Source organism: Necator americanus, chromosome X (assembly GCF_031761385.1).
Source record: "Necator americanus strain Aroian chromosome X, whole genome shotgun sequence".
Classification (NCBI taxonomy): Eukaryota; Metazoa; Nematoda; class Chromadorea; order Rhabditida; family Ancylostomatidae; genus Necator; species Necator americanus.
In genome coordinates this window covers 14240789-14255791 of record NC_087376.1, presented here as the reverse complement: position 1 = coordinate 14255791, position 15003 = coordinate 14240789, and the positions used below count along the sequence as shown (strand labels likewise).

Genomic DNA, 15003 nt, shown 5'->3' with positions numbered 1-15003 from the left:
CGAATGCTGACCGAATTCGACGAAACATGTGGATGCATCGGTCTTCAGCTGAATCTACAAAAGACGATGTTCATGCGGAACGGATGGATCTCGGATGCCCATTCACGGTCAACGGAACGAACATATCCGAATGCACCAGCTACGTTCATCTGGGTCGGGAATTGAACATGATGAACGACCTGACCCCCGAGCTGGGCAGGAGGAGACGAGCGGCTTGGGGAGCGTACAAGAGCATCGAGGATGTAGTGAAGAAGACCAGGAACACCCCGCTCCGTGCTCACCTCTTCAACACCACCTTACTTCCTGCTTTGACCTATGCTTCGGAAACCTGGGCATTTCGCAAGCAGGAAGAAAACGCGGTCATTGAACGCGCAATTAAGAGAGTGATACTAGGAGGATCCCGTTTAACGCAAGTGAGGGACGGGATTCGAAGTTCTTTCCTACTTCAGCGATCGAAGATTAGAGACGCCGCCGCGTTTGCCAAGGAAAGTAAAATAAGGTGGGCCGGACACGTGATGCGCTTTAATGACGACCGTTGGACCAGAGCCGTGAGCGACTGGGTTCCCCGCGATATTAAGCGCACTACAGGAAGACCGCCGACCCGATGGTCAGATTTCTTCACGAAGTCCTTCAAAGAAAAATATGATGCTCTTCGTGTCCCACGCGAAAGGAGAAACCACTGGGCTACTCTGGCGCGCGATCGGGACAAATGGAAGAATTACTGGCGCCCGCTCGACCAGTTCGAAGGTCAACGGGAGTCAAGGTGATCAAGATGATCAATATTTTGTGTGTGTGATTGTATCACTATAATCTTCAAAAAAGCATTTGTTGAGTAGGGCTTTCGTATCCACTGAATCGAAAACCTTTGTGTGATACTTACGTAGACACTTATATGCCCGTCTTCACAAAACGTGGAGGTTCAGGCATCTTTTCCAATAGTTTTGTTCCTTCCCCATAAAGTCCTTGATCCGTATTTCGTCCGAATTTCTTCAGATGTTCAGGCTTCTGTCGGGTGAAGTACGATTTTTTACCGACATAACAGTATGTCGGACTTCGGAAGGGAAGACCTCTGGAATGATATGTCCATCTTCCATCAAATGGTGAGGAGGCAAGTGGACGTAGATGTCGAAGAGATCTGAGTAGAAGTCGTGAATGACCTCCTAGCCGCAGTTGTTCCATCTGGGGTCCAGAGAGCAGTCATTTCTGTTTTACGGTAGGCGAAGTTCCGACAAGCGTAGCGGATGCTTCCTTCCCCTCTGCGGCTTCAGCCAACACTTCTGCATTTCTCTCTTTGAGGTTTCCATTTAGATTTCTTTCTCCCCTCTCTGCGAAGCATTGCGATCTCGGACGTGATTTCTTTGTTGCTTGCAGCTCGTGCAGCTCCACGCTGACGTATTAGCTCTAGAGTTTCCGGCGGTAGGCATCTCTTGGTGGTTTCGAAACTCCTCGCTGTCCTCATGCAGTCGAGAAGATATTCTACAAGCCGATCATATTCGTGGTCGATGTTGTCCATGATGGTATCTTCCCAAAAGCCGACAAGCGAAGCGAAGAGCTCCCAGTCAATGATGGTTCTCGGAGTTCGCTTAGTGAACATCGCTGCCTTTTGTCTTCTCCGTATGAAAGAAAATTCTCCTCGGAGAAGGCGATGGTCCGATCCCGTACAAACATTGGTACAACAGCACTTTGGTGTAACTTTGGTATATGAGGTATACCTTTTCTTTTGTTTTCTCCATTTCGAGGGGAGAAGAAATATTTAAATCAAGTTTTCTTTGCTGTTACTAATTTCTAATTGAAAGACTTTATCGTAGATTACTAGAATGTAGCAAATCCGTCAGACAAAACCTTTTACCGACGATGATGTGGTCAATTTCATTATGATACCCTTCTTAGGGTGACTCCCACGTCCAGCGTAGAGAGGAGGGCTTCTGGAATTGCGAGTTTCCATTGATGGTTTTAGTCGTCATGATGAGCTCGGAAAGCCTCTCTACCTGCTCATTCTGAGGCTCTGAAGGCCGTGGTTGCGATGTGTTGTTCTCCAAGCGTTCTCCTGGAGTCCATTTTGGCGTTGAAACCAATTATGACCTTGTAGAAAGTATGATCTTCTCTGTAGAACTTCTCCAAGTCTATATAGAAGGCTTCCACTTCTTCTTTGTAGCTTGGTGTTGGAGCGTAAACGACAAAGTTTGTTAAAGCTGAAGTTGAACGACATCTTCATTTTCTCATCCGTCACCACATCTCATCCGCAGACGTCCGATTCGGGTTGTAAGTTGTCGAAAGTGTTGACGAGGACACCAACTCCACCAGTTCCTCTACTATCGTATGTTTCTAAGAACAGGTTTTCTCCAGTGTCATACATGGCGGTCAGTGGGTGGCGTCGCCTCGTCTCGGTCAGTCCGATGACGTCATACTTAAACTTCCTGGCTTGCATCATCAGATCTTCAATGGCCGCATCCGACTCAAGCGTACGGGCTTATAAGTACAAATCGTTATCTTAGTCCTTTTCCGTTTCGGTCGCCTATATGGCTCCTGCTACCCCGTCTTTCCTGGCGCTACCGTACCAGGCTTTCCTCCGGAATCAGGAGACTCTTTTCTATTGCTGTGTTTTGCATAAAATTTGAAACCCATGGGTAGGTTGCAAGCCTCTAGTCCCATGAGTTGTGGGAGTTACTTTTGGTCTGCGATTAGCTGCCTATCCGCCACCTGGGAACGCGCCAGATAGTCTCGCGACTAACCGGTTGTGTCGTGGTGGCCTTGTCATATCCCTTTCCAATGGGTATGGTGAAAGGTGGTGGAAAAGCTGTATCTTAATGGTATTTGCTAATGTCATCACACAATACGCGTTCGCAGCTTAATTGACCAGCGTTGACAGTATTGCATTTGTTTCTACGCTGTCGAACGGTTTCAGCTGAAATTCTGGTGGAATCCAGCTGATTCTTGAAGTTGGGTTTCATCCAGCTTTCCAGATATGCGTGCGAGGATGTTTTTGGCGAATATTCTGTACAAGACGCTCAGCTAGCATATCGGACGGTAGCCTTAAAGGTCGTCTTAGTCTGTTTCTTATAGATGGAAACGGTCTGCGAGTTCTTCTACTGGTCTGGGGTGCTTTCTTTTTGAAGATAGGACGTCATGTTCTCCGCTAGAATTACATGAAGCGGATGGCCAGTAGCCCGAAGGAAGTCTGCTGATGTAAAATCAGATCCGGGGGTTGTGTCAGGTTTTATGCTCTTGATCGCAACTCGCATTTCTGACAGCAGAATCCGTGGTGTACCTTTACCAGTGGGGATGATCGAGCTTGGGCAGGAGTTCAGGAACGGACTGGTTATTTCCATCTCTTGAGATTCATTTCAGGTTCGTCGTGCGCTTTTTCCAGGCACGTCCAGCACAAGCTGGCAGTCCTTTGAGGAGCAAGTCGTAGTTTACGTTTGGGTCCTCATTGATTTGCCAATCACCTTAGGACAAGGAGTCCTCGAGCATGCAGTCGTTGTATACGGCTTCTTTCCTTCTTCGTTGTAGCACAGCAAATGTTCTTTTTCATCATGTGACTAGGTCGTATTTTCGTACGATAGAAACAGTGATCATAAGTACAACGAAGCAATGATAAAACCAAGACGTCATGTAGAAACCAACTCTGGTTGGTGAGAGTGTGATCGATCTCCGCATGACTTGTGAAATTAGGCGACTTCTCAGAAAAGAGGCGAACGGCGGACAACAACCCAGCGAGAGCATTGCCGTTTTCATTCCGATCGCCTTGTATGAATCTTCCAATACTCTATTCCTCTACTGTGGCCTTTCCCTAGTTTGCACTGAAGTCTCCGAAGACCGAATTTTCAGAAGGACTTCTCGCTGAGGATCACTTCCTCTAGCTCCTCATAAGCGCGTCCAATTCAGATTCATCGGCTGCTGATTTTGGGGAGTAGTAGTTGAAGATGCGGGCGGAGCGAAGAATGGCCAGACGAGGTGACAGGATAGAATGGGCAAGATGGAAGATAGATGGGTGCAGAACAAGGGCAGGACGACCTACATTTGCTGACGGAACCTCTTCTTAGTTAATGATGAGTGTACTGTCATTCATCTGTCATACGTCGCTCCCTGTGCTCTTGGTCTCTAGCAGATTAATTACGTGAAATTTGATGCGCTTTGCAGCTCCGAAGAAGGCATGTAGGTCAGAGTCTGTGGATATTGTTCGCTGTAAGTGCATAATCTAAGGCAGTCTCTATGGTGCATGTGTCGGGCAGGGTAGTGAGGTAGTGTCCATGCTGGAATGGCAAAAAAGATTTTTGGTGATTTAAGCAGTCTTACCATGGCGAGCTTAACTTTTACCACAGGTGGTCGCCCAACCTATATGAATCAGGGAACCAGCTTGCAACATTTTGCTAAGACGGTGGTGAATCTTAGCAGTGGTCTACTCTTACCAAAGCTTCCGATTCCGGAAGGTGGGGATGTCGGAGGTGTCGAACTCCTTCGCTTGGGAGAACCTGTCGTTGGACGTGTGACCTGTTCATCGCATTTCGACGCCCAATGTCACCTCCACGCGACTATGAGGCGGTAGGTCTTTGGGCAGGTTTTGAGTGATGCTGAAAAGTAATTACCTTTTGTACTATAGATATACTTTCTTAAATATTGAAAAACAGGGCATGTGTTCAGATTTGGATCGATAATTTTAGTCGTCATAGTAAACTTAGGAGTCACCTCCTTTTCCTTTTCTTCCTACTGTAGACTTGAGGGCGAAATGTTTGATTTTCCTACCTAACAAGATCAAATCTTTGATGTTGCTTGTAAGCGTGTGTACAGACCGCTCTTTTAGTCTTTTCTGTTTCGGAAGTGTAAATGGCTCCTGGGGCTAATGTAGCGCAGTCGGTTAAAGGTTCGCTGTAGTCGTCGATGGTTTGAAACCGCCCTGGTGGAAACCAAGCTGACTGTGTGAGTGGGTGACTAGAGACTTAGGGATTTAATCACCCTAATTGAACAGACCAAAAAGCGGTAGTTCAGTGGAATGTCTTTATTATGTGAATACAGGTGAGCAGAACAATTGCTTGCAATGCGATCAAAATGAAAGAGTGGGCCGAGGGCACAAGTCGTATATGGGCGAAAATAACCACGACAGCGAACGGTACTTTATACCACGCCCCTTATACATAATCGGGGTCGATGATACTGGCGTGAGCGACAACAGCACAAAGTAATAATTTGCGAAACAAGTTCTGCTTCGACAAATCTTTTCCTTCGTACGGCTCGACTGTTGCGGAGTTTTGTGGAGTGGCGTGAGTGGTGGGCTGACGTTGGGTTGATAGTGGATTGCTGACGGTGACTTGAGAATTCAGCTTGGTGCAGGTGTATTGATGACGGCTTGTGGCTTGTTGATGATGATGACGGCGCTGAGATAGTGCCTCCTTCTTGTATGGCCGCTTCGTGGGCGGCTGCGGTCTTTTGGAGGAGCAAAGCAGGAAATTGTGGCCAAGACAACAACTTCCACACTTCACTCCACATATGTCTTCGTGTGCCGTTTTTAGGCAGAGAAGGTACAGGTTCAGTTTTGTCGCCTGTGTTGTTTTGGATATTGGATCCGGGAACTGTGGACATCTCCCGGAATGGTGATTGTCACGATTCTCGTCCACAGTGCACAATAGACAGCTGGACTTCGGAGCAGTCCTTTCCAGAAGCGTTTGGCGAGCCTTTTCAAGACTGTCGAGGCGGGGAGCAGATGATGGAGTAGTGTGGCGATGTCGCATCTGTCCAGATCGTCCAGAGCGGAGAGCATAGCATCAGCGGAAGAAGACATGATTTTGTGTTTCTTTGACGCTTTTCACCACTATTTATACGTGTTCAGATGGTCCGCATCTTGAGCCCGCCCTTAACGAATAGCCTAAATGTAACTTTCACTGCTCTTGATGCTGTACCAACGTGCTTTTGAGTGCGTAATAAAAAAGTTGTAATTGACTGCGGGCACCCAAGAAGGTACATCGTTGTAATTGGAGTACTTTGTCCAAGACGATGATATCTTTGAGAGAGCCGACTGGGATAATACGCTTTTACGTGTATGGACATAACTGATAACATGTGTATACAAGAGATAATGAGCTGATATTAACTTTGTACATTTTCTCGTATTGGAACACGAAATCAAACCCGTAGCGTGTACGCCACTGTGAAATACAAAGTTTGCACTATATTATTTGCGGATATTACTTTTGATCTTTTCTACCTATTTTTGCGCGGTCTAAACCCGCTCTGGTGTTTTCTTCGGCTGGTAGCCCACAAGCGGGCGACCGGAGAGGACCAGAGGATGGGCTACAGTGGCAGCTGTTAGATCGGTAAACCAACTCAATTTTGGTTGACCGTGGCTGATTGTCGGCTGATTGAGAGATTGGTTGATGATTGATCGGCTCCTTTGCCGCGCAGCAAAGGGGTCGGCTAGCTGCGAGGGGTAAACTGCACATTTTGCTGAATATAGTAGTGCCACTGGACCCGCCACGTAGGTTAGGGCTGTGAGAATCACGGTTGATGCTAATGCTGCAACCGTTATTTTCCAATGTTTGGCTAAGGCGTTGACCATAGGAGTTACATCAGGTACGCTCCAGTGCGAAAACCATTGGGATCTGATCAGAACGTAGTGATCAGATGCTTCAAAGACAACCGTGTTGAGCCCATTGTGGTAGCTTAGCACGCCTTTGATATCGACATTCTCTGAACAGTCCGTTGTGCATGTTTCTCGGACAATGGCATGATCAAAGTGGTCTTGCTGACATTCATTGGCCCACAATGAATGACGAACTCGAATGTTTTGCAAACAACTGTAACTCTTATGTTCAGTAGTGAATGGCACCTTGTAACTAGTCTAGCTCCATGTTCACAGTTGTAGCAAACTGTGAGATCAATTGTCTGGATTTTTTTCTCTGTCACGATTTCTGACGCATTCACCAGTATTTTGGAGTCTAGTGTGAGCACGAATTCACCTTCCTCAGTCATAGTCATCACACTATCGTCTTCCTTTGTGAGGTTGTAGGAGGATGTTTCTATTGGTAATGCTGAGGAGTTTCTTAGGTGACTCAAGTACTCTTCTGGACATTGACATCTGTGGGCGTTTTCACAGTGACACCTTATAAGATTCGTGCAAGTAGAGAACTGGGTTTGTGCTTGGGCTTCATCGCTGCATTCTACTGGCACGACGAATCTATCCGGTAATGTGAAGGCTGCATTTTCGGAGATAGCATACCGATTGATTTCTGTGATCGTTGGTTTTTGTAAGGATATCACAGTGGTGTTGACTCTTTCAACGACTTCTGTCATATATGGTCTCATCGACAAAAACTTCTTCGTATTCTTCCCCATTAGGATTACCTCGATCTCGAGTTCGATCGATGCTGTCCACTCTGCACACCTAATCACCTCATACCTGATCGAGATGTGGGTCGATTTACGACTCTGTAGAACTGACATGCGAGGAGTGGCAATAAGCAACCACATGGTATGCCACCACAAATCGATATACAACCGGAATAACGTGGGTATCTCTTGTACTTTCTCAGTTCGTGGACAGTTTCGTTAGATGGCATTGTGTGACATTTACTGTCAACGCATGACCCTGCTTGTGCACATCCTTCAACGTGGTATACACGTACTTCAATCTCTCCTGTGAAGAACTCCAGAACCTTGGAGCAGGTCAATTTCATTGGTTTTTTGGTGACCCTAATGAACCTAAGCGTTTTGTTCAAGTGGTTGATTTGTATGCAAATTTTGGAGGTAAGGCGATTAGATAAGAGTTCCTCATTGTACTGATAGGAGCACTTGTTTTGTTCATTGCAAATGAGGTTCGCTGAGTGCCGCATGTATCCGCGTTGACATGCATTCGCATGCATATTGCAGTTAGACATGGAAGTGGTGCGGGAACGAACGCGTTAGGGCTATTACTACGATTGTGTCGTGTAGTAATCATAGGTAGTTGTTCCATTGGTACAGCTTTGTTAGCGTGTCTGACTTTGTGCATTGACCAGACTAACATAGCCAGAATTACGGCAAAAATGTAAATCACTACTGCTAGGGTAGTGATTGCTCCTGCAGGCCAACAGTGAGGGTTGCCTAGAAGAGCTTTTGAGAGAAAGTAGTGATGATCGCAGAAGTCTGGTCGGTTGCATGTTGTCTCAAGTGTCTCCATGCTGTGGTTGCCTAGCATTATGAGTGCAACCTTTACCTGATCGTTGTGAGGGGATATTGTTAATGTGTATGTGAGGTTTTTTGTGGCCTCATTGAACGTTCGCCAATGTTCATTGAAACATAGCTGGAAAGAACCTTTCGGAGATGAGATATTGATCTTTCCTTTCACGCAGGTTATCTTGGGGACACGTTCAGCTAATGCTAGGGATATTATTGACAACATTGCAATAATAGTTAGTGGAAAAGATGTTCGCGGAATAGTGTACTGAGCACCTTCGAGTCGTAGTTCGTAGCCTCTGATTATCTTAAACGCTTCTATTTTTGAGGTATGTGCTGGAGGTTTCCTCTTTACTTGGTTAGGTTGATGTTGATCTTTTTGGGTGTTTATTGTTTCTTCTGGAAAACTTCGGATTTCCAGAGGGAAAATTTTGTTCAGAGGACGGTGAATTGTTTTCCGGTTCGGTGAAAGTACGTTGGCAGATCTAACCGACCCATCGGTTCTGTATATAATTTCCGTAATTCTACCATATGATCAGCACCCTCTGGGTATTAGTTCTTCTTCAATCAGAATAATTTCACCTATTTCTGGCAGTGATCTTGGTAGTTGTCTGGGTTGTTTGAGGTTGATTTTTTGTGTTTCTCTTAATGAGGTCATGTATCCAACATTTCATTTCTCCCAGAATTTATTGGCTCATTTCTGATGTTTGAAATGCTTCAAGTGCCTGTTTTTCTGTTTGGATGAGATTAGGATCGTAGTCAGGATCGCCCGATACGTCTGCAACTTTGTCGTTCGGAAGCGAGTAGTTGGAATTTCCCTTCAAAAAATCAGTGGGCCTCAATGGTATCTCTGCGATATCATTGGAGTTCAGTTTCGTAAGAGGTGTTGTGTTTAGAATTGTCTCAATTCGAGTGATCATGGTGCACATGTCTGCAAAACTCAAGCGTTTGCGCCCTATTGATTTATTAAACGTTTTCTTGGTTAATCCAACTAGGCGTTCCCATGCACCACCCATCCAGGGGGATCCAGGAGGATTGAAGATCCAGTTTATTTGTTGGGATGCACAATATGACATAAGAGATCGACCATTCTCGTTGAGGTCGCAGAACATCTTTGTGATAATGACTTCACCAAGCTTGAAGTTGGTTCCGCAATCTGAGCGGACAATCTCTAGAACTCCTCTGCGCGAGACGAATCTCACGAAACACTTGAGGAATGCTCCTGCCGAAAGATTTTCTACCACTTCTAACTGTACTGCTCGAGTTGTAAGGCATGTGTATAAACACACGTACATTTTCTCGAGAGTTTTTGAAGCGAAAGGACCCATGAAGTGACATCCGACATCTTGAAATGGTCTGGACTTTATAACCGTGTCCTTTGGTAGTGGAGGCATGATCGGTGCTGGAAAGACCTTGGTATTTTTTGCAGATGACGCAACCTTTTAGGAATTTCTTGAATATGTAAGAGGGACGTGAAATCCAAAAGCGTTGTCTTGCGATTGAAAGAGTGTGCTCTTTGTCACAACCATTTCTGATGTGAATATCCTGCACGATCAGCGTGGATAATTCCGAGTCTTCTGGGATATAAATCGGTGACTTTGTGTCATACAGAATTGAGGCATTTTGAAGACGGGAGTGGTGCCGAATGATTCCTTCTTCGTCGCGAATAATCAGTTTACCATGAAATCGCTTTTTTAGGGCGTCAAGATTAATACTTCTGTGTTCATGACTAATTAGAAGGCGTTTCGCGTTGACCATATCTGATGCGGTTGGTTCGAACACGTTATTAAATTTGTCGACTTTTGATACTTTTATCGATGACGAGCGATTTTTATAGGTTTTTGCAACCTAATTTTTCATTGGTTTTGCAGCCTTTGCTAGTACACGTAGCACGTTGTCAATTTTCGAAAAACGCTTGAGATCAATAAGCTGTTCTTGTTGTTTGTTTTCTGATGTGGTTATTTTCAATGTAGTAGTAACCATTGTTTCTACTCCGTCATTCTCATGGACGTCAGATAGTGCGTTTATCGACTTAATAGGCCACTCGCTACAGTGATTTTCTAGCCAGCGTGGTCCTTTGATTCAGTCGCGCTCGATAATTTCTTGTGCTGTCAGATCTCTTGTTCCAGCATCAGCTGGATTGTTTTCGGTGCTAATATGGAAGAATTTGACCGTAGCACCGCGATTATCGAGTTGATGTTTAATACTAAATATTTTTGCTCGATGATTTGCTACGAAAATAGGAACTTTTTTCGAATATTTGATCCACTACAAGGCAATTTCACTGTCTAAAACTATGTTCACTTCTTCGATTTTTGCTTGGACACCCGATAATATGCTGCATCCTAATCTAGCTGTTATAAGGATTCCGAGCAACTCCAATTTTGGGATAGTCTGATGGTACTTTTTGGGGGTCAATCGCTTCCTTCCACAAATCAGGCCAGAAATTGTGCCAGAGGTAACACATTGTAGGTATGAACAAGCTGCAATTGCAATCCTGCCTGCATCTGCGAACAACCAAAGGCGTTTTTGCTCACCTACTCTGAGTGATAGCACGTACTCAGGAATTGATAATGTTGCTAGATCTACTTCTTTACACAATTTTTACCATTCGTCGCATATCTTTTGGTCTGGTGGAGTTTTCTAGTCCACTTTTGAATTTCTCGCATCATGGACTTCAGTTTAACCATGAGCGGTCCTGTGAGACCTATTCGGTCATAAATCGAAATAATTGGGTTCACGACATCTCTCTTAGTCAACTTTTTATTGTGAACAAACTTTGTTCTCACAGTCAAGTTGTCTGTTATAGTATTGTAATCAATTCCTAGTATTTTCATTGATCCAGATTGGAGTTTTTCAGAATATGGAAATCTTGAATTTACTTCTTCAGAATTTGAGATATACTCGCGTAGATTCATTTCTATCTTGCTGAAGAGATACTTTGATTCCTTGTACTTTCTTACAACTTCAGGAACCGATTCTGCTTGCAAAAGCATATTATCCACATACAAATTTTTGGCACTTTCTGTGGATAGTTCCGAGTTTTGGGATTCCAAGCAGGACAGAATCGCCATGTTTAGTGTAATCGGACAAGCTCTAACGCCAAAAGGCAACCTTCTGAATCTATATTCGGCGACGTTGTCTTTTGTTGGTGGGTGGTTGACATTTCGAAGCCACAAGAATCTGCATAGATCTTTATGTGCGTCGATCAGTCGAATTTGTGTGAAGGCAGATAGAATATCACACATTAAGACGATCTTCTTGAACCTTGAGGAGGTAAGAATGTCTGTTAACGAAGGAATGACGCCCTTTTCGAATGACGTCGTTCAAGCTGAGGTGGCCTCTTCGTTTAGACGAAACGTCAAAGACTATCCTTAAAGGGACCTTTTTCTGTGGTTTTCATACCCCTGTATGTGGCATGTAATATATTCCGGCCGCATAGCGGTCTGCTGTGTCGAAGGTCTCTACGATCCCTTCACTGACATATTTGCTCACAAGATCGCAGTACAACTGCTTTTGTTCAGAATTACATAGAGGACGTTTTGTAAGGATTCTAGCCTTCTTATAGCTCAATTGGATTACATTCTCTTTCAGTGGAAAGGGAGCTGTGATGATGTTGTTTTCAAATAAGATTAATTTCGAGTATTCCTCGAAACATCTTTAAACTTTTTCGTCTCCCTGGGTTTCTTCCGGCATGATACCGAGGCCGTCCAACTCAAACATTTTCTGTAAGGAGTTCTTGTTCCGTGTTTTCGGAAGTTCCTGTCAGGCTGTGACATACTGTGTTAGTAGTTTCACTTACTTTGTTGATTCCTTGACCATAAATTGTGGGTCCAAAAACCGTTTTTGCTGTATGAAAACCAGATGGTGTTCGGATTCTGTTTGCTGGATCCGTAACTAAATCGTGGTAGTAGTCCAGTCCAACGAGAACGTGTGGATTTTGATGCTCACCACGAAGCTTTGAATTTGCTAGACAGATAGTTTTTGTTTTCAAGAACTCAATATCTTCTACGTTCAGTTTCACTGAAGGAAATCCGTTTGTTATGTCTGGTTTGGTCTGTATGGTTATGCAAATTTCTTCTCCGAAAGCAGTTCCTAGTTTTGCCGAAACCTTATGACTTTCGAAGTACTCAATATGCCCTCCAATTCCGGACATGGTGCAGATTTCGGTCGTGTTCTTGGATAGACCGAGTTGTTCTGCAAGATTTTCCTCGATTACTGTTTTTTGTGCGCCAGAATCGAAGAAAAATAGCGCTTTTTCATAGTCCTTTTTTCTGACGTTCCAAATATTGCCTTCAGCAGTCATTAATATCACTTGTTCACTAGTTTGACTGTGCTGAGTTTTCCTTGATCTGTGGGGGTTCCACAGACACCTGAGTGTTTATTGGTTTGAACCTTTGTGGAATGTTTTGATAGTTTTCTTCTCTATTTTGCCAGCTGTGTTCCTTTAGCTGGTTCTGGCCAACACGAACAAATTTGGGTTTCGAGTTGTTGTTTTGGCTGAGTTGCTCTGTCTTGAAGCAGAGACTCATATTTTGTTTTTGTCCGCACTTTAGACAGTCTGATCTTTGGCAATCAAAGCTGCTATGATTAGGGGAGCAACACTTCTAACAGTGATTCTGCTCCTTAAGTATCTTTCGGCGAACGCTTTGGTCCGTGACCGTTCGGCACTGCATTGATACGTGATTGTCCTTATGACACAACAAGCAGTTACGATCAGGCCGTAAGTTGTCATGATTGGTTTTTGATGGGATGGCCTTGTTGATATGTTTATGGCCAAGTCTGCTTTCGACATAGGTTTTTCCACCGATCTCTGCCTTTAAGAGATTCATGAGGTCATCAACTGTTTGCCGGTCTTGCGATTGGCTGGCCACTAATACAGATTTTATGATGTCTTCAGGGAATTTAGATAAGATTGTTTCACACTACATTGGGTCGCAGGTCTTCCCTACATGATATCCTGCAGAAATCATTTGGTTGGTCATTCTTATTTGATCAAATGTTGCAGAGCAATTGTCTGCGGAATTGTTCGCTAACACTCATACTGACCAATTTTTTTTGACTATTTTTTGACTATTCTATTAGACTGGTAATTGGAGTAATTCTCCTGTAAAGTCTTGATCAACCGATTGTAGTTTTCAGAAATGAGTTTAATCCTTTTGATGGCTCTTTGCGCTCTTCACTTTAAACTTTCTTTGAGTAGGAGTATCTTTTCCATAGTGTCCAGTTCTTCACTGTTATGGACAAGGGCTTCAAAAATGGCCCAGTATTCTGGGAAGTCGTCAGAATTCCCGTAAAATTTTGGTAGTGTGGCTTGTGGAGGTTTTATTGACCTCAGCGTCCTTTTGGCTGTGCCATGATTGCATGTGGATGCTGAATTTGATCTTTCTTGTGAGCAAGATGGCATTGTAGTGTCTCGCACAGAATTTTCATTTGCATCATCAATTTCGCCATCCCCTTCTTCGTTTTCTTCATTGTTGACGTTATTGTCTCTTTGGAGCTTTAGGGACATGTATTCCACTTTGATTTCCATATTTTCGCGCATATTTTTTGCTTCATCAAGGCGCGCTGTTAGCACGAACGTAATGTCGTTTGCTTCAGCTATCCCAGATTGTAGCTGCGATTCTTCCTCTATTTGTTCAATTTCAATCATCAAATCCGTCCTTTCGGACTTGTTTTTGCAGTTTTTATACTCATCTCTAACTTCGTTATATAATTCTTGATGGTTTTCTCCTGCCTCTTTTATTTGCCTTATGCCACCTTGTAAAAGTGCTGTGGCTGATCGGCATTTCTGATAAGTTTCCTCATCTATTGCTGAGCACTCAACTTGTTTAGTGTATTCTCTGTAACGGGATACTAAAGTTTTTAGCGTCGTTGCGCTGAGAACTATTGGTGTTCTGTGAAAATGCAGTGCTATTTCTTTCTTTATGCATGTGCAATTGCGATAAACTTCGCTTGACCTGCTGTAGCTTTTGACAGAGGTCCGATCAACTGTTTCTTGATGTGCGTTCCAGTTACGTTTGTAAGGGAACGACTTTTTGCCCAATTACTGGGATGAATCTGATGCGATTCACGGTCTTTGGTTTGACCGTATAAGTTGCTCAATTAGCTAGTCTCTTTCTCCTGGCCACAAAGTTGTTACTCTTTGACGCGGGAGAATAATGGCTTGTTTTAGCCGATGCACCAGACTGTGTGAGTGGGTGACTAGATACTTAGGGATTTTATCACCCTAATTGAACAGACCAAAAAGCGGTGGTTCAGTGGAATGTCTTTATTATGTGAATACAGGCGAGAAGAACAATTGCCAGCAATGCTATCGAAATGAAAGAGTGGGCCGAGCTTTGTCTGCCGCACTCTTGGACGGTACAAGTCGTATATGGGCGAAAATAACCATAACAGCGAACGATACTTTATACCACGCCCGCCCCTTATACATCATCGGGGTCAATGATAGCCCTGGTGCAAACCAAACTCTTCATCCCCCTGGGTCGACAAATTGGTACCAGGCTTGTCTGGGAGGATAAAAACCCTTACTGGATCATCGGCTGGTGTCCGCAAGTCATTGAATAGGAAAACAGGCGTTCCAACGCTTCAACGACTACGAATTACAATAAAAAGCGTGCCAAGTGGATTGATACGTCAATGACTTTGACTGACCTTAAAAGCATCACCCCACGAATCCGAGGTGGTACGGATTTCAGGTGGAGTATTCGTGTACGGCACAGTAGATTATAAAGAGGGAGGGGGGGGGGGGGGTGATTCCATCCAATTCTTTCTAGTCGCCGTAAAGAACGGCCCGGAAGATGCGGCGCGTGCACAAGGCTGGCGCGCTCCAATCGAACTCGTTGTAGAAAG

The 15003-nt window shown here is 44.3% G+C and overlaps 10 protein-coding genes across 12 annotated transcripts; 1 reads left to right on the top strand and 9 right to left on the bottom strand.

Annotated features, from left to right (window-relative positions):
- Positions 1-32: 32 nt before the first annotated feature.
- RB195_023044 (uncharacterized protein) lies at positions 33-767 on the top strand (the record flags this gene model as incomplete). Its single annotated transcript, XM_064210344.1, has 1 exon — positions 33-767. The coding sequence occupies one exon, from the start codon at positions 33-35 to the stop codon at positions 765-767; it is 735 nt and encodes a 244-aa protein (XP_064066225.1).
- A 121-nt stretch (positions 768-888) lies between these two features.
- Positions 889-1179, bottom strand: RB195_023043 (uncharacterized protein; the record flags this gene model as incomplete). Its single annotated transcript, XM_064210343.1, has 1 exon — positions 889-1179. The coding sequence occupies one exon, from the start codon at positions 1177-1179 to the stop codon at positions 889-891; it is 291 nt and encodes a 96-aa protein (XP_064066224.1).
- An 85-nt stretch (positions 1180-1264) lies between these two features.
- Positions 1265-1594, bottom strand: RB195_023042 (uncharacterized protein; the record flags this gene model as incomplete). The annotated part of the gene is made up of 1 exon (XM_064210342.1): positions 1265-1594. The coding sequence occupies one exon, from the start codon at positions 1592-1594 to the stop codon at positions 1265-1267; it is 330 nt and encodes a 109-aa protein (XP_064066223.1).
- A 642-nt stretch (positions 1595-2236) lies between these two features.
- Positions 2237-2652, bottom strand: RB195_023041 (uncharacterized protein; the record flags this gene model as incomplete). The annotated part of the gene is made up of 2 exons (XM_064210341.1): positions 2237-2469; positions 2559-2652. 2 exons carry the CDS (start codon positions 2650-2652, stop codon positions 2237-2239), a joined length of 327 nt encoding a protein of 108 aa, XP_064066222.1.
- A 2477-nt stretch (positions 2653-5129) lies between these two features.
- On the bottom strand, positions 5130-5729 carry RB195_023040 (uncharacterized protein; the record flags this gene model as incomplete). Its single annotated transcript, XM_064210340.1, has 1 exon — positions 5130-5729. The coding sequence occupies one exon, from the start codon at positions 5727-5729 to the stop codon at positions 5130-5132; it is 600 nt and encodes a 199-aa protein (XP_064066221.1).
- Positions 5730-6657: 928 nt separating this feature from the next.
- RB195_023039 (uncharacterized protein) lies at positions 6658-7464 on the bottom strand (the record flags this gene model as incomplete). The annotated part of the gene is made up of 1 exon (XM_064210339.1): positions 6658-7464. The coding sequence occupies one exon, from the start codon at positions 7462-7464 to the stop codon at positions 6658-6660; it is 807 nt and encodes a 268-aa protein (XP_064066220.1).
- Positions 7465-7708: 244 nt separating this feature from the next.
- RB195_023038 (uncharacterized protein) lies at positions 7709-8374 on the bottom strand (the record flags this gene model as incomplete). 2 transcript variants are annotated; one of them, XM_064210337.1, is made up of 1 exon in its annotated part: positions 7709-8374. In XM_064210337.1, the coding sequence occupies one exon, from the start codon at positions 8372-8374 to the stop codon at positions 7709-7711; it is 666 nt and encodes a 221-aa protein (XP_064066218.1). The 2 variants fall into 2 exon arrangements, with proteins under 2 accessions (XP_064066218.1, XP_064066219.1); XM_064210338.1 differs by having other exon boundaries at positions 7709-8152.
- Positions 8375-8834: 460 nt separating this feature from the next.
- RB195_023037 (uncharacterized protein) lies at positions 8835-9542 on the bottom strand (the record flags this gene model as incomplete). The annotated part of the gene is made up of 1 exon (XM_064210336.1): positions 8835-9542. The coding sequence occupies one exon, from the start codon at positions 9540-9542 to the stop codon at positions 8835-8837; it is 708 nt and encodes a 235-aa protein (XP_064066217.1).
- A 2266-nt stretch (positions 9543-11808) lies between these two features.
- On the bottom strand, positions 11809-12454 carry RB195_023036 (uncharacterized protein; the record flags this gene model as incomplete). 2 transcript variants are annotated; one of them, XM_064210335.1, is made up of 2 exons in its annotated part: positions 11809-11874; positions 11951-12454. In XM_064210335.1, the coding sequence occupies 2 exons, from the start codon at positions 12452-12454 to the stop codon at positions 11809-11811; spliced, it is 570 nt and encodes a 189-aa protein (XP_064066215.1). The 2 variants fall into 2 exon arrangements, with proteins under 2 accessions (XP_064066215.1, XP_064066216.1); XM_064210334.1 differs by having other exon boundaries at positions 11864-12454.
- Positions 12455-13327: 873 nt separating this feature from the next.
- Positions 13328-13801, bottom strand: RB195_023035 (uncharacterized protein; the record flags this gene model as incomplete). The annotated part of the gene is made up of 1 exon (XM_064210333.1): positions 13328-13801. The coding sequence occupies one exon, from the start codon at positions 13799-13801 to the stop codon at positions 13328-13330; it is 474 nt and encodes a 157-aa protein (XP_064066214.1).
- Between the last annotated feature and the right edge of the window lie 1202 nt (positions 13802-15003).